We start from the raw sequence: 23,512 nt of genomic DNA, 5'->3' as shown, positions 1-23,512 counted from the left end.
GGCGGCGGGAGGAGCGGCCTGGCGGCGGGAGGAGTCCTCCGGGTGCAGCGCCCCTGGCGGCGGGAGGAGTTCTCCGGGTGCAGCGCCCCTGGCGGCGGGAGGAGCGGCCTGGCGGCGGGAGGAGTCCTCCGGGTGCAGCGCCCCTGGCGGCGGGAGGAGTTCTCCGGGTGCAGCACCCCTGGCGGCGGGAGGAGCGGCCTGGCGGCGGGAGGAGTCCTCCGGGTGCAGCGCCCCTGGCGGCGGGAGGAGTTCTCCGGGTGCAGCGCCCCTGGCGGCGGGAGGAGCGGCCTGGCGGCGGGAGGAGTCCTCCGGGTGCAGCGCCCCTGGCGGCGGGAGGAGCGGCCTGGCGGTGCGGCCTGCAGTTTGGCTGCTGATGGCGGCTCTGCGGGCGCTCGGGGCCTGGCGCCGGCACCTTGTCCGCGGGAGGTTGAGTTGGGGCGGCCGGGGCCGCAGCCAGAGCCGGGCGGGAGCGGCGAGTTGGGGTGCCGGACAGACCGGGGCGAGTGAGCTGGACAGGGCGGATGCCTGGGTGAGAGACAGAGAGAGAGACACAGACTGAGAGACAGACCGAGACAGACAGTGTGAGAGAGAGTTTAATCAGAGCGGAAACATCCTGACTGAAACTGCAGCAAATACAGAGCGAGCCGCCATTCTGTGCATGTTCCTGAAAAATCATCTTTGAACCGTGACCAACATAGGTGTAGCTGTGACCGACATACGTGTAACCGTGACCGACATATGTGTAACTGTGACCGACATACGTGTAACTGTGACAGACATACGTGTAACCGTGACCAACATATGTGTAACTGTGACCGACATACGTGTAACTGTGACCGACATACGTGTAACCGTGACCGACATACGTGTAGCTGTGACCGACATACGTGTAACCGTGACCGACATACGTGTAGCTGTGACCAACATACGTGTAACTGACCGACATACGTGTAACTGTGACCGACATACGTGTAACTGTGACCGACATACGTGTAACCATGACCGACATACGTGTAACTGACCAACATACGTGTAACCGTGACCGACATACGTGTAACCATGACCGGCATACGTGTAACTGTGACCGACAAACGTGTAACCGTGACCGACATACGTGTAACTGTGACCGACATACGTGTAACCGTGAGCGATATACGTGTAACCGCGACCGACATACGTGTAACCATGACCGACATACGTGTAACCGTGACCGACATACGTGTAACCGTGACCGACATACGTGTAACCGTGACCGACATACGTGTAACCGTGACCGACATACGTGTAACCATGACCGACATACGTGTAACTGTGACCGACATACGTGTAACTGCGACCGACATACGTGTAACTGCGACCGACATACGTGTAACTGTGACCAACATGTGTAACTGTGACCGACATACGTGTAACTGTGACTGACATACGTGTAACCGTGACTGACATACGTGTAACCGTGACCGACATACGTGTAACCATGACCGACATACGTGTAACTGTGACCGACATACGTGTAACTGTGACCGACATACGTGTAACTGTGACCGACATACGTGTAACCGTGACCGACATATGTGTAACTGTGACCGACATACGTGTAACTGTGACAGACATACGTGTAACCGTGACCAACATATGTGTAACTGTGACCGACATACGTGTAACTGTGACCGACATACGTGTAACCGTGACCGACATACGTGTAGCTGTGACCGACATACGTGTAACCGTGACCGACATACGTGTAGCTGTGACCAACATACGTGTAACTGACCGACATACGTGTAACTGTGACCGACATACGTGTAACTGTGACAGACATACGTGTAACCATGACCGACATACGTGTAACTGACCAACATACGTGTAACCGTGACCGACATACGTGTAACCATGACCGGCATACGTGTAACTGTGACCGACAAACGTGTAACTGTGACCGACAAACGTGTAACCGTGACCGACATACGTGTAACTGTGACCGACATACGTGTAACTGTGACCAACATGTGTAACTGTGACCGACATACGTGTAACTGTGACTGACATACGTGTAACTGCGACCGACATACGTGTAACTGTGACCGACATACGTGTAACTGTGACCGACATACGTGTAACCGTGACCGACATATGTGTAACTGTGACCGACATACGTGTAACTGTGACAGACATACGTGTAACCGTGACCAACATATGTGTAACTGTGACCGACATACGTGTAACTGTGACCGACATACGTGTAACCGTGACCGACATACGTGTAGCTGTGACCGACATACGTGTAACCGTGACCGACATACGTGTAGCTGTGACCAACATACGTGTAACTGACCGACATACGTGTAACTGTGACCGACATACGTGTAACTGTGACCGACATACGCGTAACCATGACCGACATACGTGTAACTGACCAACATACGTGTAACCGTGACCGACATATGTGTAACCGTGACCGACATACGTGTAACTGTGACCAACATGTGTAACTGTGACCGACATACGTGTAACTGTGACTGACATACGTGTAACTGTGACCGACATACGTGTAACTGTGACCGACATACGTGTAACTGTGACCGACATACGTGTAACCGTGACCGACATATGTGTAACTGTGACCGACATACGTGTAACTGTGACAGACATACGTGTAACCGTGACCAACATATGTGTAACTGTGACCGACATACGTGTAACTGTGACCGACATACGTGTAACCGTGACCGACATACGTGTAGCTGTGACCGACATACGTGTAACCGTGACCGACATACGTGTAGCTGTGACCAACATACGTGTAACTGACCGACATACGTGTAACTGTGACCGACATACGTGTAACTGTGACCGACATACGTGTAACCATGACCGACATACGTGTAACTGACCAACATACGTGTAACCGTGACCGACATACGTGTAACCATGACCGGCATACGTGTAACTGTGACCGACAAACGTGTAACCGTGACCGACATACGTGTAACTGTGACCGAAATACGTGTAACCGTGACCGATATACGTGTAACCGCGACCGACATACGTGTAACCATGACCGACATACGTGTAACCGTGACCGACATACGTGTAACCGTGACCGACATACGTGTAACCGTGACCGACATACGTGTAACTGTGACCGACATACGTGTAACTGCGACCGACATACGTGTAACTGTGACCAACATGTGTAACTGTGACCGACATACGTGTAACTGTGACTGACATACGTGTAACCGTGACTGACATACGTGTAACCGTGACTGACATACGTGTAACCGTGACTGACATACATGTAACTGTGACCGACATACGTGTAACTGACCGACATACGTGTAACCGTGACCGACATACGTGTAACTGTTACCAAGTGTAACCGTGACCGACATACGTGTAACCGTGACCGACGTGTAACTGTGACTGACATACGTGTAACTGTGACCGACATACGTGTAACTGTGACCGACATACGTGTAACTGTGACCGACAAGTGTAACCGTGACCGACATACGTGTAACCGTGACTGACGTGTAACCGTGACTGACGTGTAACCGTGACTGACATGTAACTGTGACCGACATACGTGTAACTGTGACCGACATAAAGTGTAACTGTGACCGACATACGTGTAACTGTGACTGACATATGTGTAACCGTGAACGACGTGTAACCGTGACCGACATACGTGTAACCGTGACCGACATACGTGTAACTGTGACCGACATACGTGTAACTGTGACCGACATACATGTAACTGTGACTGACATACGTGTAACTGTGACTGACATACGTGTAACTGTGACCGACATACATGTAACTGTCACCGACATACGTGTAACTGTGACTGACATGTGTAACCGTAACCGACGTGTAACCGTGACTGACATACGTCTAACCGTGACTGACATACATGTAACCGTGACTGACATACGTGTAACTGTGACTGACACATGTATAACTGTGACCGACATATGTGTAACTGTGACCGACATATGTGTAACTGTGACTGACGTGTAACTGTGACCAACATGTGTAACTGTGACTGACATACGTGTAACCGTGACTGACATACGTGTAACTGTGACTGACATGTGTAACTGTGACTGACATACGTGTAACTGTGACCAACATACGTGTAACCGTGACCGACATATGTGTAACCGTGACCGACATACGTGTAACCGTGACTGACATACGTGTAACCGTGACCGACATACGTGTAACTGTGACCGACATACGTGTAACTGTGACCGACATACGTGTAACCGTGACCGACATACATGTAACTGTGACCGATATACGTGTAACTGACTGACATGAGTAACCGTGACATACGTGTAACCGTGACTGACATACGTGTAACCGTGACTGACATGCGTGTAACTGTGACTGACGTGTAACTGTGACCGACATACGTGTAACTGTGACTGACATGTGTAACTGTGACCGGCATACGTGTAACTGTGACCGACATACGTGTAACCGTGACTGACATACGTGTAACCATGACCGACATACGTGTAACTGTGACCGACATACGTGTAACCGTGACCGACATACGTGTAACCGTGACCGACATACGTGTAACCGTGACCGACATACGTGTAACTGTGACCGACATACGTGTAACTGTGACCGACATACGTGTAACTGTGACCAACATGTGTAACTGTGACCGACATACGTGTAACCGTGACTGACATACGTGTAACTGTGACTGACATGTGTAACTGTGACTGACATACGTGTAACTGTGACCAACATACGTGTAACCGTGACCGACATACGTGTAACTGTGACCGACATACGTGTAACTGACCGACATACGTGTAACTGTGACCAACATGTGTAACTGTGACCGACATACGTGTAACCGTGACTGACATACGTGTAACTGTGACTGACATGTGTAACTGTGACTGACATACGTGTAAGTGTGACCAACATACGTGTAACTGTGACCAACAAGTATAACCGTGACCGACATACATGTAACCGTGACCGACGTGTAACCATGACCGACATACGTGTAACCGTGACCGACATACGTGTAACCGTGACCGACATACGTGTAACTGTGACCGACATATGTGTAACTGTGACTGACATGTGTAACCGTGACCGACGTGTAACTGTGACTGACATACGTGTAACTGTGACCGACATACATGTAACTGTGACCGACATACGTGTAACTGACTGACATGTGTAACCGTGACATACGTGTAACCGTGACTGACATACGTCTAACCGTGACTGACATGCGTGTAACTGTGACTGACATACGTGTAACTGTGACCGACATACGTGTAACTGTGACTGACATGTGTAACCGTGACTGACATGTGTAACCGTGACCGACATGTGTAACTGTGACCGACATACGTGTAACTGTGACCGACATACGTGTAACTGTGACCGACATACGTGTAACTGTGACCGGCATACGTGTAACTGTGACCGGCATATGTGTAACCGTGACCGACATACGTGTAACCGTGACCGACATACGTGTAACTGTGACTGACATACGTGTAACTGTGACCGACATACGTGTAACCGTGACCGACATACGTGTAACCGTGACCGACATGTGTAACTGTGACCGACATATGTGTAACTGTGACCGACATACGTGTAACTGTGACCAACATGTGTAACTGTGACCGACATACGTGTAACTATGACCGACATACGCGTAACTGACCAACATGTGTAACTGTGACCGACATACGTGTAACTGTGACCGACATACGTGTAACTGTGACCAACAAGTGTAACCGTGACCGACATACATGTATCCGTGACCGACGTGTAACCGTGACTGACATACGTGTAACCGTGACCGACATACGTGTAACTGTGACCGACATACGTGTAACTATGACTAACATACGTTTAACTGTGACTGACATATGTGTAACCGTGACCGACGTGTAACCGTGACCGACATACGTGTAACCGTGACCGACATACGTGTAACTGTGACTGACATACGTGTAACTGTGACTGACATGCGTGTAACTGTGACCGACATACGTGTAACTGTGACTGACATGTGTAGCCGTGACCGACGTGTAACCGTGACTGACATACGTGTAACCGTGACTGACATACGTGTAACTGTGACTGACATACGTGTAACTGTGACTGACGTGTAACCGTGACTAACACGTGTAACCGTGACCGACATGTGTAACGGTGACCGACATGTGTAACCGTGACCGACATACGTGTAACTGTGACCGACATACGTGTAACTGTGACTGGCATATGTGTAACTGTGACCGGCATACGTGTAACTGTGACCGACATACGTGTAACTGTGACTGACATGCGTGTAACTGTGACCGACATACGTGTAACTGTGACCGACATATGTGTAACTGTGACCGACATGTGTAACTGACCGACATACGTGTAACCGTGACCGACACGTATAACCGTGACCAACACGTGTAACCGTGACCAACATACATGTGACCGTGACCAACATACGTGACCGTGACCAACATATATGTGATCGTGACCAACATATATGTGATCATGACCAACATACGTGTAACCGTGACTAACATACTAATGTGTAACCGTGACCAACACGTGTAACTGTGACCAACACGTGTAACTGTGACCAACACGTGTAACTGTGACCAACATGTGTAACTGTGACCAACATACATGTAACCGTGACCAACATACATGGAACCATGACCAACATACGTGTAACAGTGACCAACATATGTGTAACCATGACCAACGATGACTGACATATGTGTAACTGTGACTGACACATGTAACTGTGACCGACATATGTGTAACTGTGGCAGACAGATGGGTAACTGTGGCAGACTTGGGTGTCACCCGTTGACGGGCGTTTGCGTGGCGGTGAGGGAAAGTCATCTTTCGGGATGAGACATTAAACAGGCCGGAGTCCGTGTCTCTCGGGTGGGTGTGCAAGATCCTAGTATTTGAAGGAGAGCAGGGCAGTTCTCTGAAACGTTAACTCCGTTTTGCCTTCCACTGATGCAGCCAGACCTGCTATGTATTTCCAGCATTTTCTGTGTTGATCTGAGTTCTGGCTGCCTGGTGTGTGGCAGAGATTTATATTCCAGCCAACATCACGATGCATACGGCAAGGTCCCATAACCAGCTGCTGCCTTTCCGACATTACAACACTTCAAAAAGTACCCTTGTTGTAAAGCACTTGGGGACATGCTGCAGTTGTAAAAGGCACTATACAAATGCAAGTCCTTCTCAGGGTGGTTTATGAGCAGTTTAAGTAACTTTAAGTAACTGGGCGGCACGGTAGCACAGTGGTTAGCACTGCTGCTTCACAGCTCCAGGGACCTGGGTTCGATTCCTGGCTTGGGTCACTGTCTGTGTGGAGTTTGCACATTCTCCTCGTGTCTGCGTGGGTTTCCTCCGGGTGCTCCGGTTTCCTCCCACAGTCCAAAGATGTGCAGGTTAGGTTGATTGGCCATGCTAAAATTGCCCCTTAGTGTCCTGAGATGCGTAGGTTAGAGGGATTAGTGGGTAAAATATGTAGGGATATAGAGGTAGGGCCTGGGTGGGATTGTGGTCGGTGCAGACTCGATGGGCCGAATGGCCTCTTTCTGTACTGTAGGGATTCTATGATTCTATAACTTTGAGGCAGCTTTGTAATGTCGGAAAACATGACAGCTAATTGGCGCATAGCAAGATCCCACAAGTCATCTCTCTTACTGATGTGGGCTGAGGGATCAATACTGCCCTAGGATTTCCCCGGACAACTCCTCTACACTCCTTAAGGATAGTGAAGTGGTTTGTGTCGTCCAGAGATGGGACCTCGGATTTTAATAAAAGCAAAATTCTGAGGATGCTGGAATTTGAAACAAAAACAGAAAATGCTGGAAAATCTCAGCAGGTCTGACAGCATCTGTGGAGAGAGAATAGAGCCAACGTTTCGAGTCTGGATGACTCTTCATCAAAGGGTTCTCAAGTAATGTATGTCTGTGGGGATATTGCTTAAATTGGAACTATAGAGGTGGACAGCTGTTAAGAATTATACTTGGTCATGTTCAAGTATTTTAGCTGGTAAAAGTTATGCTAATCCTTTTTTTATATTCTAGTGGTTAGCACTGCTGCCTCACAGCGCCAGGGACCTGGGTTCGATTCCCGGCTTGGGTCACTGTCTGTGCGGAGTTTGCACATCCTCCGCATGTCTGCATAGGTTTCCTCCGGGTGCTCCGGTTTCTTCCCACAGTCCAAAGATGTGCAGGTTAGGCTGATTGGCCATGCTAAAATTGCCCCTTAGTGTCCTGAGATGCGTAGGTAACAGGGATTAGCGGGTAAATATGTAGGGATAAGGGGGTAGGGCCAGGGTGGGATTGTGGTCGGTGCAGACTCGATGGGCCAAATGGCCTCTTTCTGCACTGTAGGGCTTCTATGACCCGAGTGTTAGGGGGATCGGCAGGGTAAATGCGTGGGCATAGTCTGGGTGGGACTGTGGTGGGTGCAGACTCGATGGGCCAAATGGCCTCCTTCTGCACTGTTGGGATTCTATGATTCTAGCGATTAGGAAGGCATTAGAATGTTGGCCTTCATTATAAGGGAAAATGGAGGATAAAAGTAGGGAGGCCTTGCTACAACTTCACAGGGTGTCAGGGAGACCACACAGAGTGGTGCACAAGTGTCTGCCTTGGGTAAGGAGAGTCAGAAACTGGATCAGAAACTTATGAAGTTAGCCTGGACCCCAACTTTATTTGATTTTGGCATTACTGCGAGCATAAGGTGTTACACTCCAGGTGTGAGTCTGTTGACCAACTGGGTAGTTTTACCTGGAACAAACAGAATTAGCATAACTTTTACCAGTTCAAATACATGACAAAGTGTAATTCTTAACAGCTATCTATCTCTATAGCTCCAAATTAAGCAACATACAGCTCACCAGTGCCCGTAAAAGTCAGGTTGAACCTTTTGCTTGACCAGTATGTGCAACCCAGAGAGGGTGGGGTTTTAAAAAATTCATTTGTGGGACATGGGCGTCGCTGGCTGGGCCCAGCATTTTAAAGTTTATTTATTAGTCCCAAGTAAGGCTTACAGTAACTCTGCAATGAAGTTACTGTGAAATTCCCCGAGTCGCCACACTCCGGTGCCTGTTCGGGTCAATGCACCCCTAACCAGCACATCTTTCAGACTGTGGGAGGAAACCCACGCAGACACGGAGAGAATGTGCAAACTCCGCACAGACAGTGACCCGAGCCGGGGATCGAACACCTGGCGCTGTGAGGCAGCCGTGCTAACCACCATGCCACGCCCCACGGGGAAAGTGGAGGCCAGTGTTGGTGTGGCAAAATCCCGTGTTGGCTGGGCTGGCAGCTGCAGTGCATTAACTGGACCAATCGCTCAGGGGGGTTGCAGTAGCACGAACTGAGGAAAGGCCGGATTGTGTAGCTCAGCTCCCCGGAATGGGTGCCGGGGTTGTCCCCACCTCTCTGAATTCGATCTGTACTCAGGCTGCGAGTTCCTTACGTACTGTCTTGTGTTTCCTCTTTAAATTCAGATGCTCAGGAAGGCGCACGAGACAGGTACGGCCGTCTTCATTTTCTTTATACCTTCGTGAAATTATTTTAAATAATAAGTTTAAAGTTTATTTATTAGTGTCACGGACAGGCTTACATTAACACTGCAATGAAGTGGCTGTGATTATTGATTTGATTTATTATTGTCACATGTATTAACACCACGACACACGACAGCGCAGGGTCGCTGAGCAGAAACTGATAGCCAAGTTCCGCACACATGAGGATGGCCTCAACCGGGATCTTGGATTCATGTCACACTATCTGTAACCCCCACGACTTGCCTGGACTTGCAGAGTTTCACTGGCTGTCCTGTCTGGAGACAATACACATCTCTTTAACCTGTGCTTAATGCTCTCTCCACTCACATTGTTTGTACCTTTAAGACTTGATTAACTAAGTATTCACATTCCAACCATTATTCATGTAAATTGAGTTTGTGTCTTTATATGCCCTGTTTGTGAGCAGAATTCCCACTCACCTGAAGAAGGAGCTTAAGGCTCCGAAAGCTTGTGTGGCTTTTGCTGCCAAATAAACCTGTTGGACTTTAACCTGGTGTTGTTAAACTTCTTACATGTATTAACATACAGTGAAAAGTATTGTTTCTTGCGCGCTATACAGACAAAGCATACCGTTCATAGAGAAGGAAAGGAGAGGGTGCAGAATGTAGTGTTACAGTCATAGCTAGGGTGTAGAGAAAGATCAACTTAATGCAAGGTAAGTCCATTCAAAAGTCCGATGGCAGCAGGGAAGAAGCTGTTCTTGAGTCGGTTGGTACGTGACCTCTGCCTTTTATATCTTTTTCCCAACGGAAGAAGGTGGAAGAGAGAATGTCCGGGGTGTGTGGGGTCCTTGATTATGCTGGCTGCTTTGCCGAGGCAGCGGGAAGTGTAGACAGAGTCAATGGATGGGAGGCTGGTTTGCGCGATGGACTGGGCTACATTCACGACCTTTCGTAGTTCCTTGTGGTCTTGGGCAGAGCAGGAGCCCAGACCAAAATCCCCTTGTCGCCACACTCCGGTGCCTGTTCGGGTACAGTAAGGGAGAATTCAGCACGGCCAATGCACCTGACCAGCACGGATTAACCATGTAGGTGCCAGACCCCTTACACTGCAAAAATTGTAGCACCCCAGCATTCTCTTCCTCAAGTTCGGGTTCACTTTCTGTGGCGACTAGGGGATTTTCACAGTAACTTCATTGCAGTGTTAATGTAAGCCGACTTGTGACACTAATAAATGAACTTAAACTTAACTCAAACTTTCTTTGATGTTTACAGCTCCTTCATACAGATAAAGGGTGTCTTGGCTAATTCTTGGCTAATCTATTTCCTCCTCAAATATATTCAGTAATTAGGCCTTCACAGCCTTCTGTGGTAGAGAATTCCACGGGTTTGCCACACCCCACTTAAGTTTTTTTATTAGTGTCACAATTAGGCTTACATAAACACTGCAATGAAGTTACTGTGAAAATCCCCTAGTCGCCACACTCCGGCACCTGTTCGGGTACACTGAGGGAGAATTTAGCACGGCCAATGCACTCTAACCAGCACGTCTTTCGGACTGTGGGGGGAAACTGGAGCACCCGGAGGAAACCCACGCAGACACGGGGAGAACGTGCAGACTCCACACAGACAGTGACCCAAGCCGGGAATCGAACCCGGGTCCCTGGCACTGTGAGGCAGCAGTGCTAACCCACTGTGCCACCGTGGAGAGGGAAGGAGACAGAAGGAGGAGAGAGGGTGGAAGTAGAGGGGAGGGAGTGGGTTGAGAAGAGGTGGGGGAATGTGAGAGAGAAAGAGGAGGGAGAGTGGGAGTACAGGAGGGGAGGGGAGGAGGAGATGGGGAATGCAATAGTGTTAGTTTTGAACTTCTAACTGAATGCCGCAGATTTCATAGAATCACAGAATCCCTGCAGAGCACAAGGAGGCCATTCGGTCCATTGAACCTGCACCGACCCTAATCCCACCCAGCCCCTAATCTGGAATCCCACGTATTTAACCTGTTAGACCCTTGCCACTGAGGGAGAATTTAGCGTGGCCAATTGTGGGAGGAAACCGGAGCATCCGGAGTAAACCCGCGCAGACACGGGGAGAACATGCAAACTCCACACAGACAGTGACCCAAGCTGGGAATCGAACCCGTGTCCCTATAAGGAAATAACATTCTCAAGGAAAAGGCTGGGGAGTGGGACTGAAATCATAGAAATCATACAGCACAGAAAGAGGCCATTCGGCCCATCGAGTCTGCACAAACAACAACCCCACCCAGACCCTACTCCCATATATTTACCCGCTAATCCCTCTAACCTACACATCTCAGGACATTAAGGGGCAATTTTAGCATGGCCAATCAACCTAACCCGCACATCTTTGGACTGTGGGAGGAAACCGGAGCACCCGGAGGAAACCCACACAGACACGGGGAGAACGTGCAGACTCCACACAGACAGTGACCCAAGCCGGGAATCGAACCCAGGTTCCCTGGAGCTGTGAAGCAGCAGTGCTAACCACTGTGCTACCGTGCCGACTGGAAGAGCTAGCAGAGGCATGATGGGCTGTTTGGCCTCCTGTGTGGTTAGCACTGCTGACTCACGACGCCAGAGACCCGGATTTGATTCCTGCTTGGGTCGCTGTCTGTGTCTGCATGGGTTTACCTCCAGGTGCTCCGGTTTCCTCCCACAGTCCGAAAGACGTGCTGGTTAGGTGCTAAATTCTCCCTCAATGTAACCCGAACAGGCACTGAAGTGTGGTGACTAGGGGATTTTCACAGTAACTTCATTGCAGTGTTAATGTAAGCTGACTCGTGACACTAATAACAAACTTTTAGCCATTCTACAATTTCAGTATTTCAGTCCACTTTCCTCAATGTTGACTTGGGTTCCTTTGGCGGGAAAGCCCTATTTTGCAAAACCCTCCCTCAGACTCCCCATTGAATAAAAGAGGGGCAGTTGCTGAAGTGTTTGCTTAGATTCGCTGTCTGATGGAGCTGGGTGGGAGGGAGGGAGGGCCCCGGGTTCTGTGCCAACCCGGCCGTTCTCAGCCTGGGTACGAACTCGCCCACTCCTGCTTGCATTAGGCGTGTGGGGTCGGATTGCACTCGGTTGCACTGCCCTCATGGGCGAATAGCCCATCCACCCTGACTGGCCTCGCTCTCGAAGGGTGGCCAGTAGCTGAAGGGCCTGCCCCAGGGAGAATTGGCACCTTCAGGTGGCAGAGGGAAGAGAGTAGGAGGTCGGAGTTATACAACCATAAGGTATAGGAGCAGAATGAGGCCACTCAGCCCATCGAGTCTGGTTTCTCAACCACATTCCCCTCCTTTTCCCCGTAACCTTTGATAGAATCCCTACAGTGCAGAAGGAGGCCATTCAGCCCATCGAGTCTGTACCAGCCACAATCCCACCCAGGCCCTATCCCCATAACCCCACATATTTAACCTGTTAATCCCCTGACACTAGGGTCAATTTAGCACAGCCAATCCACCTAACCCGCACATCTTTGGACTGTGGGAGGAAAACTGGAGCACCCGGAGGAAACCCACTCAGACACGGGGAGAATGTGCAAACTCCACACAGATGGTGACCCGAGGCCGGAATTGAACCCGGGTCCCTGGCGCTGTGAGGTAGCAGTGCTAACCCACTGTGACACCGTGGTGTCCCCTTACTAATCAAGAACCTTTCTATCTCTGTCTTAAATGCACTCAATGACCTGGCCTCCTCTGTGGCAATGAATTCCACAGATTCACCACCCTCCGGCTGAAGAAATTCCTCCTCATCTCGGTTCTACCCCTTTACTCTGAGGCTGGGCCCTCGGATCCCAGTCTCTCCGACTAATAGAAACATCTTCCCCACGTCCACTCTATCCAGACATGCTCAGTATTGTGTACGTTTTGATGAGAGTTGGACGGCAGGACGTTACATTGCCTCTCTTGCTCAATAGGATTTCTCTCCTGGTTCCGGAATGGTCTGTTGGCGACGGGAGTGGGAGTGATATCGTACATGCAGAGTGAGACGGGGAGAGAGGCAGCTTATGGTGAGTAACAGTGAACCACGCAGCTTTACTGTACGCCTATCCTTCAGTTTATACGTGGCAATATGACAACAGTGCAAACCCACCCCAGCTCCCCCAGGCTGCTGGCTTTGCGTTGGGTCCACGAGCCAGTGCTGGTTTTACTGCCCAACTCTGTCAGTTCCACAAAACCCATAGACTGTGGGCTGAACTTAAATTGTGTTCTTTATTGGGCGTCGCCGGCTGGGTCGGCATTTGTTACCCATCCCTAGTTGCCCCTTGAACTGAGTGTCTCGCTCGGCCATTTCAGAGGGCAGTTAAGAGTCAACCGCATTGCTACAGGTTTGGAATTGCATCTGGAGACCAGGTAAGGCAGAGTTCTTTATGAAAGGACAATAGTGAAGGAAATGTGCAGGTTAGGTGAATTGGCCATGCTAAATTGCCCCTTAGTGTCCAAAGATGTCCAGGTTAGGTGGATTGGCTATGCTAAATTGCCCCTTAGTGTCCAAAGATGTGCAGGTTAGGTAGGTGGATTGGCTATGCTAAATTGCCCCTTAGTGTCCAAAGATGTGCAGGTTAGGTGGATTGGCCATGCTAAATTGCCCCTTAGTGTCCCAAGATGTCCAGGTTAGGTGGATTGGCCATGCTAAATTGCCTCTTAGTGTCCAAAGATGTGCAGGTTAGGTGGATTGGCTATGCTAAATTGCCCCTTAGTGTCCAAAGATGTCCAGGTTAGGTGGATTGGCCATGCTAAATTGCCTCTTAGTGTCCAAAGATGTGCAGGTTAGGTGGATTGGCTATGCTAAATTGCCCCTTAGTGTCCAAAGATGTCCAGGTTAGGTGGATTGGCCATGCTAAATTGCCCCTTAGTGTCCAAAGATGTCCAGGTTAGGTGGATTGGCCATACTAAATTGCCCCTTAGTGTCCAAACATGTGCGGTTTAGGTGGATTGGCCATGCTAAATTGCCCCTTAGTGTCCAAAGATCTGCGGGTTAGGTGGATTGGCCATGCTAAATTGCCCCTTAGTGTCCAAAGATGTGCAGTTTACGTGGATTGGCCATGCTAAATTGCCCCTTAGTGTCTAAAGATGTGCGGGTTAGGTGGAGTGGCCATGCTAAATTACCCCTTAGTGTCCAAAGATGTGCAGGTTAGGTGGATTGGCCATGCTAAATTGTCCCTTAGTGTCCAAAGATGTGCAGGTTAGGTGGATTGGCCATGCTAAATTGCCCCTTAGTGTCCAAAGATGTGCAGGTTAGGTGGATTGGCTGTGCTAAGTTACACCGTAGTGACAGGGGGGACTAGCAGGATCAATACATGGGGTTTCGGGGATAGACCTGGGTGGGATTGTTGTTGGTGCAGGCTCGATGGGCTGAATGGCCTCCTGCTGCACTGTAGGATTCTATGATTTCTAGATGGGAATTTTTTACAAATGATGTCACTGTTACTGAGACTAGCTTTCAATTCCAGATTTTATTGTTTGATTTGAATTCCTCCAGCTGCTGTGGTGGGATTTGAATCCGTGTCTCCAGGGCATTAGCCTGGGTCTTAGGTTTACTAGTCCTGTGACGTTCCTGCTATGCCACCGTCTCCCCTGGGTCACCTGTGTGCTATGGGACTGAAGCTATGTGATGTCCAGACTGTGTAGAGGTTATTAGCTCCCATTTCTGGGAGGATATAAGTGATGATGTTCCAGCAGCTTTCGTGGCAGTAAGTTCTGCTGCCGGCTCTTGAAGTACCTGGCATGGGTTATCCTCACACCAGAATGAAGAATGAGCTGTATCTAACCCCGTGCTGTACCTGTCCTGGGAGTGTTTGATGGGGGACAGTGTAGAGGGAACTTTACTCTGTATCTAACCCCGTGCTGTACCTGTCCTGGGAGTGTTTGATGGGGACAGTTTAGAGGGAACTTTACTCTGTATCTAACCCCGTGCTGTACCTGTCCTGGGAGTGTTTCACGGGGGACAGTGTAGAGGGAGCTTTACTCTGTATCTAACCCCGTGCTGTACCTGTCCTGAGGGTGTTTGATGGGGAACAGTGTAGAGGGAGCTTTACTCTGTATCTAACCCCGTGCTGTACCTGTCCTGGGAGTGTTTGATGGGGGACAGTGTAGAGGGAGCTTTACTCTGTATCTAACCCCGTGCTGTACCTGTCCTGGGAGTGTTTGATGGGGGACAGTGTAGAGGGGGCTTTACTCTGTGTCTAACCCCGTGCTGTACCTGTCCTGGGAGTGTTTGATGGGGACAGTGTAGAGGGAGCTTTACTCTGTATCTAACCCCGTGCTGTACCTGTCCTGGGAGTGTTTGATGGGGACAGTGTAGAGGGAGCTTTACTCTGTATCTAACCCTGTGCTATACCTGTCCTGAGAGTGTTTGATGGGGGACAGTGTAGAGGGAGCTTTACTCTGTATCTAACCCCGTGCTATACCTATCCTGAGAGTGTTTGATGGGGGACAGTATAGAGGGAACGTAATTCTGTATCTAACCCTGTGCTGTACCTGTCCTGGGAGTGTTTTATGGGGACAGTATAGGGCGAGCTTTACTCTGTATCTAACCCCGTGCTGTACCTGTCCTGGGTGTGTTTGATGGGGGACAGTGTAGAGGGAGCTTTACTCTGTATCTAACCCCGTGCTGTACCTGTCCTGGGGGTGTTTGATGGGGGACAGTGTAGAGGGAGCTTTACTCTGTATCTAACCCCGTGCTGTACCTGTCCTGGGAGTGTTTGATGGGGACAGTGTAGAGGGAGCTTTACTCTGTATCTAACCCCGTGCTGTTCCTGTCCTGGGAATGTTTGATGGGGACACTGTAGAGGGAGCTTTACTCTCTATCTAACCCCGTGCTGTACCTGTCCTGGGAGTGTTTGATGGGGACAGTGTAGAGGGAGCTTTACTCGGTATCTAACCCCGTGCTGTACCTGTCCTGGGAGTGTTTGATGGGGACAGTGTAGAGGGAGCTTTACTCTGTATCTAACCCCGTGCTGTACCTGTCCTGGGAGTGTTTGATGGGGGATAGTGTAGAGGGAGCTTTACTCTGTATCTAACCCCGTGCTGTACCTGTCCTGGGAGTGTTTGATGGGGACAGTGTAGAGGGAGCTTTACTCTGTATCTAACCCCGTGCTATACCTGTCCTGAGAGTGTTTGATGGGGGACAGTGTAGAGGGAGCTTTACTCTGTATCTAACCCCGTGCTATACCTATCCTGAGAGTGTTTGATGGGGGACAGTGTAGAGGGAGCGTAATTCTGTATCTAACCATGTGTTGTACCTGTCCTGGGAGTGTTTTATGGGGACAGTATAGGGCGAGCTTTACTCTGTATCTAACCCCGTGCTGTACCTGTCCTGGGTGTGTTTGATGGGGGACAGTGTAGAGGGAGCTTTACTCTGTATCCAACCCCGTGCTGTACCTGTCCTGGGGGTGTTTGATGGGGGACAGTGTAGAGGGAGCTTTACTCTGTATCTAACCCCGTGCTGTACCTGTCCTGGGAGTGTTTGATGAGGGGCAGTGTAGAGGGAGCTTTACTCTGTATTTAACCCCGTGCTGTACCTGTCCTGGGCGTGTTTGATGGGGACAGTGTAGAGGGAGCTTTACTCTGTATCTAACCCAGTGCTGTACCTGTCCTGGGAGTGTTTGATGGGGCAGTGTAGAGGGAGCTTTACTCTCTATCTAACCCCGTGCTGTACCTGTCCTGGGAGTGTTTGATGGGGGATAGTGTAGAGGGAGCTTTACTCTGTATCTGACCCCGTGCTGTCCCTGTCCTGGGAGTGTTTGATGGGGGACAGAGTAGAGGGAGCTTTACTCTGTATCTAACCCCGTGCTGTACCTGTCCTGGGAGTGTTTGATGGGGGATGGTGTAGAGGGAGCTTTACTCTGTATCTAACCCCTGCTGTACCTGTCCTGGGAGTGTTTGATGGGGGATAGTGTAGAGGGAGCTTTACTCTGTATCTAACCCCGTGCTGTACCTGTCCTGGGAGTGTTTGATGGGGGATGGTGTAGAGGGAGCTTTACTCTGTATCTAACCCCGTGCTGTACCTGTCCTGGGTGTGTTTGAGGGGGGATGGTGTAGAGGGAGCTTTACTCTGTATCTAACCCCGTGCTGTACCTGTCCTGGGAGTGTTTGATGAGGGATAGTGTAGAGGGAGCTTTACTCTGTATCTAACCCTGTGCTGTACCTGTCCTGGGAGTATTTGATAGGACAGTGTAGAGGGAGCTTTACTCTGTATCTAACCCTGTACTGTCCCTGTCCTGGGAGTGTTTGATGGGGGACAGTGTAGAGGGAGCTTTACTCTGTATCTAACCCCGTGTTGTACCTGTCCTGGGAAGTGTTTAATAGGACAGTGTAGAGGGAGCTTTACTCTGTATCTAACCCTGTGCTGTACCTGTCCTGGGAGTGTCTGATGGGGGATAGAGAAACGTTGACTGTTGTGTGTGAAACTGACTGCTGCATTTCCTGGATAACTATAGTGGCTGCACTTCAGAGATATGTAGCTCAGTGTTCTGGGTGAATTGGACATTATAAAAGTCTATATATAAATGCAGGTTTTTGTGATACATTTATCCGATGAGGTCTCACTGTGGGATGGTGCACCAAGCACTTAAATAAAGCAGATACCTCTCTTCTCAATCTGTAGGAAGGTGGGTTTTTTTTCTTGTTATAAGGGGGTTAGCACTGTTGCCTCACAGCGCCAGGGACCCGGGTTCATTTCCGGCCTCAGGTGACTATCTGTGTGGAGTTTGCATGTTCTCCCCATGTCTGCGTGGGTTTCTTCCCACACTGCAAAGATGTGTAGGTTAAATGGTTTGGCCATGGTAAATTGCCCCTTCGTATCCAAAGATGTGCAGGTTAGGTGGATTGGCCATGCTAAATTGCCCCTTAGTGCCAGGGGAATTAGTGGGGTAAATATGTGGGGGTTATGGGGATAGGGTCTGGGTGGGATTGTGGTCGGTGCAGACTCGATGGGCGGAATGACACTTGTCGGGATTCTGTGAAGTTGTCACTGGCCACTCTGGGATGTCCTCCAGGTGATGACAGACCTTCTACAAACACAACATACTTTCCGTTCCTCCGCCGGTTTTGTGTTCCCTGAATTTCCGTGGCCAGTTGCTCACTCTGACCTCTTCCCCTCCCCCCCCCCCCCAACCCCCCCACATCCTCTGTTCCCAGGATTCTTCATCCTCGGAGGAGTCTGCGTGTCCTACGGGAGCGGCTCGTACGTGGCCAACCTCCTGATGCTGAGGAGGATGATGATGCTGTCCGTGCCCTCGGCTCTGGTCAGTGGCATGGTGGTGAGCGTGGCGGCCCTGTTCTGGCTCTGCGCCGTCTCCCTTTACATCGGGCGGCTTGAGGTGGAAATCATTCACGACGAGGAGTGCGAAGACTGCAAATCCAAGGAGGACAAGAGCAAATCGGACAAGTAAAGCAGGGCGGGGAACAGGAAGGAAGCAATCGGGCGTTCAAGGCTGGGTCTTGCATGTGTAAAAATCTGTATATATTTATTATGGATGCAGAGTTTCTACATTGCAGCCATCGTCGACGCTTAAAGGAGACTTCATTGGCTGTGCAGCGCTTTGGGCGCTCAGAATCATGAAGGGCGCTATATAAATAGAAATTATTTTGTCTTAATCACGGTAGTAAAGGACAGAACAGTGACATGAAGAGCAGGTGGTGTTGGAGAGAGAGGGGGATGGTTTCCTTTGTATTTTGTTTCAGCAGAAGCTGGGAAAGGTGCGACCTGGGAGGTTAGCCTGCCTCACTCCAACCTGAGGCTAAAATGATCCAAGACCAAGCGCAGAATCCTTTTCGTAATTCTTATCCAATCATCCCCCTCCCCTTCCCCAGTGTAACGGGCATGTATAACGGATGAGGAGAGTTCCTGGCTTGGCTGCCAACCCCCCCCACGCGCACACACTCACTCTCTCTCACACTCTCACACTCTCTCTCACACTCACTCTCTCTCACACTCTCTCTCACACTCTCTCACTCTCACGCTCTCTCTCACTCTCTCACTCACTCTCTCACTCTCACGCTCTCTCTCACACTCACGCTCTCTCATGCTCTCTCACGCTCTCACACACTCACTCTCTCTCACGCTCTCTCTCACTCTCACGCTCTCTCTCACACTCTCACGCTCTCTCATGCTCTCTCATGCTCTCTCACACTCTCACACACTCTCTCTCACTCTCTCTCTCACACACTCACACACTCTCTCACTCACACACACACACACCCACACACAAGCGCACATGCACACACACACACACAATGTGGGGATGCCGGTGTTGGACTGGGGTGGGGCACAGTAAGAAGCCTCACAACACCAGGTTAAAGTCTCATGCTCTCTCACACACTCTCTCTCACTCTCTCTCACTCTCTCTCACACTCTCTCACTCTCTCTCACTCTCTTACTCTCGCTCACTCTCTCTCTCACTCTCTCACTTCTCTCTCACTCTCACGTTCTCTCTCACACTCACGCTCTCTCACACTCTCACACACTCACTCTCTCTCACGCTCTCACTCTCACGCTCTCTCTCACACTCACGCTCTCTCTCACACTCTCACGCTCTCTCATGCTCTCTCATGCTCTCTCATGCTCTCTCACGCTCTCACACACTCACACACTCACTCTCTCTCACTCTCTCTCACACTCTCTCACTCTCTCTCACTCACTCTCTCTCTCTCACTCTCTCACTCTCACTCTCTCTCTCTCACTCTCGCTCTCTCTCTCTCACTCTCACTCTCTCTCTCTCACTCTCGCTCACTCTCTCTCTCACTCTCTCTCACTCTCTCACTCTCTCTCACTCTCTCTCACACACTCTCACTCACTCTCTCTCTCTCTCTCTCACTCTCTCTCACTCTCTCTCACTCTCTCTCACTCTCTCACACTCTCTCTCTCAGTCTCTCTCACACTCTCTCTCTCAGTCTCTCTCACTCTCTCTCTCACTCTCTCTCACTCTCTCTCACACTCTCTCACACACTCTCTCTCTCTCTCACACTCTCTCTCACATTCTCTCACACTCACTCTCTCTCTCTCACTCACTCTCTCACACTCACACACACACACACCCACACACAAGCGCACATGCACACACACACACACAATGTGGGGATGCCGGTGTTGGACTGGGGTGGGGCACAGTAAGAAGCCTCACAACACCAGGTTAAAGTCCAACAGGTTTATTTGGAATCACGAGCTTTCGGAGCGCTGCTCCTTCCTCAGGTGAGTGGAGGTAGGTTCACAAACACGGCATAGAGAGACAGAGACACAACTGCAAAATAATTACGGATTGGAATGTGAAGAATCTATAATTATCTTGCAGTTGTATCTTTGCCTACAAACTATGTGTTTGTGAACCTACTTCCACTCACCTGATGAAGGAGCAGTGCTCCGAAAGCTCGTGATTCCAAATAAACCTGTTGGACTTTAACCTGGTGTTGTGAAGCTTCTTACTGTCTCTCTCTTCCTCCCTGCTTCCCCCACCCCCGACACACACACACACACACACACAGCCACGGCCCAAAGCTGCTCATCACCTTGGCCCGTAGCCTTGACCCCCACCCGGGCAAAGTGCCTCCTGTTAGGGCAGCAGCGTCAGGAGGGAGGGAGGCCGCGAGACCATGCCCAGAGTCTGCTTGAGCACCTTCAGGGAAAGGGCATTGGCAATGAGGGAAGTCCAGCCTGCGATGGCCCGAATGGCCTCCCGCGATGCACTATTCCGTAGTCTTACTCCCTACGGCGGGCGGTCCGTAGGCCCTGCTCACCGACTGTCCTTTTGCAGGTCTGCTTGCGCACTTTGTTTGTGCTTTCCTCTTTCTAAGCTTCGGTGTGCTATCGGCGGCCTCCCACCACCCCCTCCCCACATCGTCTTGGGATATTTATCGCCGTCTCCTCGGGATTGTAAAGAGAAAACCTCCCAGCTAAGCTCTGGAGGCTAGATGCTTCAACACTATAACGAGTGACTCGCGCTGTTCTGCGTTTCAAAGCAAACCAATGAATAAAATGCAGTTTTTAGAATGTGGAAGGTGTGCTCATTGTGTGTGTGAAAGGTCGGTGAGGGCGCGGCATCACTGCTTCCTCCGTTCCCGTCAAGGGTGCAAGGTCACAGAGGTTTACAGCCTGGAAACAGGCCCTTCGGCCCGACTTGTCCATGCCGCCCAGTTTCTACCACTAAGCTAATCCCAATTGCCCGCGTTTGGCCCATATCCTTCTATACCCATCTTACCCATGTAACTGTCTAAATGCTTTTTAAAAGACAAAATTGTACCCGTCTCTACTACTGCCTCTGGCAGCTCGTTCCAAACACTAACCACCCTCTGTGTGAAAAACTTGCCCCTCTGGACCCTTCTGTATCTCTCCCCTCTCACCATAAACCTATGCCCTCTAGTTTTAGACTCCCCTACCTTCAGGAAAAGATATTGACTATCTCGCTGATCTGTGCCCCTCATCATTTTATAGACCTCTATAAGATCAGCCCTAAGCTTCCTACGCTCCAGGGAAAAAAGTCCCAGTCTATCCAGCCTCTCCTCATAATAGGCGAGGTTGCTGCTTCCCAGATTGGGTTTGGGTTTATTCAGAAGGCAATAATGTGTTTAGACTCTTCCAGCTACACAGCAACTAGAAGCAGGAGGAGGCCATTCGGCCCTTCGAGCCTGCTCCACCATTTATTTTGATCATGGCTGATCATCGAATTCAATATTCTGATTCCCCCCTTCCCCCCCATATCCTTTGATCCCTTTAGCCCCAAGAGCTATATCTAATTTCTTCTTGAAATCACACAACGTTTTGGCCTCAACTACTTTCTGTGGGAGTGAATTCCACACATTCACCACCCTCTGGGTGAAGAAATTTCTCCTCACCTCAGTTCTAAAAGGTTTACCCCCTTATCCCCAAACTATGACTCCTAGTTCTGGACTCCCCCCACCATCGGGACCATTCTTTCTGAATCCACCCTGTCTAACCCTGTTAGAATTTTATAAGTTTCTAATGAGATCCCCTCTCTTCTAAACTCAAGGATCAGACTCGATGGGCTGAATGGCCACCTTCTCTTCCCATGTCTTATGCTCTCTTATGGGTTTAACTCGTGGTGTGTATATGTATATATTCCGCAGAATTTACAGACATCTGGGGCTTCCTGTGTAATATATATGTACGCAATATTTGAGACCAGAAGGTAAAGCTTCTCAAACTTACTTTCAAATCACTCCGTGAGCTTGCCCCCGACCCGCCGGAATTAATCACCCTCAAATTTTCTGCCTCGCTACTCTCCTTTAAGACACTCCTTAAAAGCCTACCTCTTTAACCAAGTATTTGGCCAACCCACCCTGATATCGCCCTCTGTGTCAGATCTACGCTCCTGAGAAGCTCCCCCACTCCAGCCTTGGGGAGTTTAAAATGGTTATAAATGCAAGCTGTGTGCAATCCAGCACTGCCTCATCAGGGCATCTGGTTGTTAAGTCTTAGTCTGTGTGCGATGGGCTGTCCGCCTTCCTGTCGCACAGACGCGGTCACCACCCTTCCCAAAGTGGCATTGGGATCTCCTGGGGGGTGGGGCCGAAAGGGACATAGGAACAGGTGTAGGCCATTCAGCCCCTCGAGCAAAGAACAAAGAAAATTACAGCACAGGAACAGGCCCTTCGGCCCTCCAAGCCTGCACTGACCATGCTGCCCCGACTTAACAGCATTTGGAATACTGCGCCCAGTTCTGGTCGCCACACTACCGGAAGGACGTGGAGGCTTTAGAGAGAGTGCAGAGGAGGTTTACCAGAATGTTGCCTGGTATGGAAGGGCTTAGTTATGAGGAGAGATTGGGTAAACTGGGGTTGTTCTCACTGGAAAGACGGAGGATGAGGGGTGACACAATAGAGGTGTATAAAATTATGAAAGGCATAGATAGGGTGAACGGTGGGAAGCTTTTTCCCAGGTCGATGGTGACGTTCACAAGGGGTCATAGG

The 23,512-nt window shown here is 50.0% G+C and overlaps 1 protein-coding gene across 1 annotated transcript; it reads left to right on the top strand.

Annotated features, from left to right (window-relative positions):
• Positions 1-351: 351 nt before the first annotated feature.
• tmem160 (transmembrane protein 160) lies at positions 352-21,575 on the top strand. The gene is made up of 4 exons (XM_078241779.1): positions 352-529; positions 9,551-9,575; positions 13,504-13,596; positions 18,728-21,575. The coding sequence occupies exons 1-4, from the start codon at positions 374-376 to the stop codon at positions 18,979-18,981; spliced, it is 528 nt and encodes a 175-aa protein (XP_078097905.1). The 5' UTR covers positions 352-373; the 3' UTR covers positions 18,982-21,575.
• The last annotated feature ends 1,937 nt before the right edge of the window (positions 21,576-23,512 follow it).

This window comes from Mustelus asterias, chromosome 24, assembly GCF_964213995.1.
Source record: "Mustelus asterias chromosome 24, sMusAst1.hap1.1, whole genome shotgun sequence".
NCBI classification, from domain to species: domain Eukaryota; kingdom Metazoa; phylum Chordata; class Chondrichthyes; order Carcharhiniformes; family Triakidae; genus Mustelus; species Mustelus asterias.
This window is presented reverse-complemented; position numbering and strand designations above follow the sequence as displayed.

Bases quoted from the DNA above. Each gene is read 5' to 3' on its own strand.
- tmem160 (XM_078241779.1), top strand. From the start codon at position 374: ATGGCGGCTCTGCGGGCGCTCGGGGCCTGGCGCCGGCACCTTGTCCGC. The intron at 530-9,550 runs GTGAGAGACAGA...CTTTAAATTCAG, and splicing joins TGGACAGGGCGGATGCCTGG to ATGCTCAGGAAGGCGCACGA. The intron at 13,597-18,727 runs GTGAGTAACAGT...CTCTGTTCCCAG, and splicing joins GGGGAGAGAGGCAGCTTATG to GATTCTTCATCCTCGGAGGA.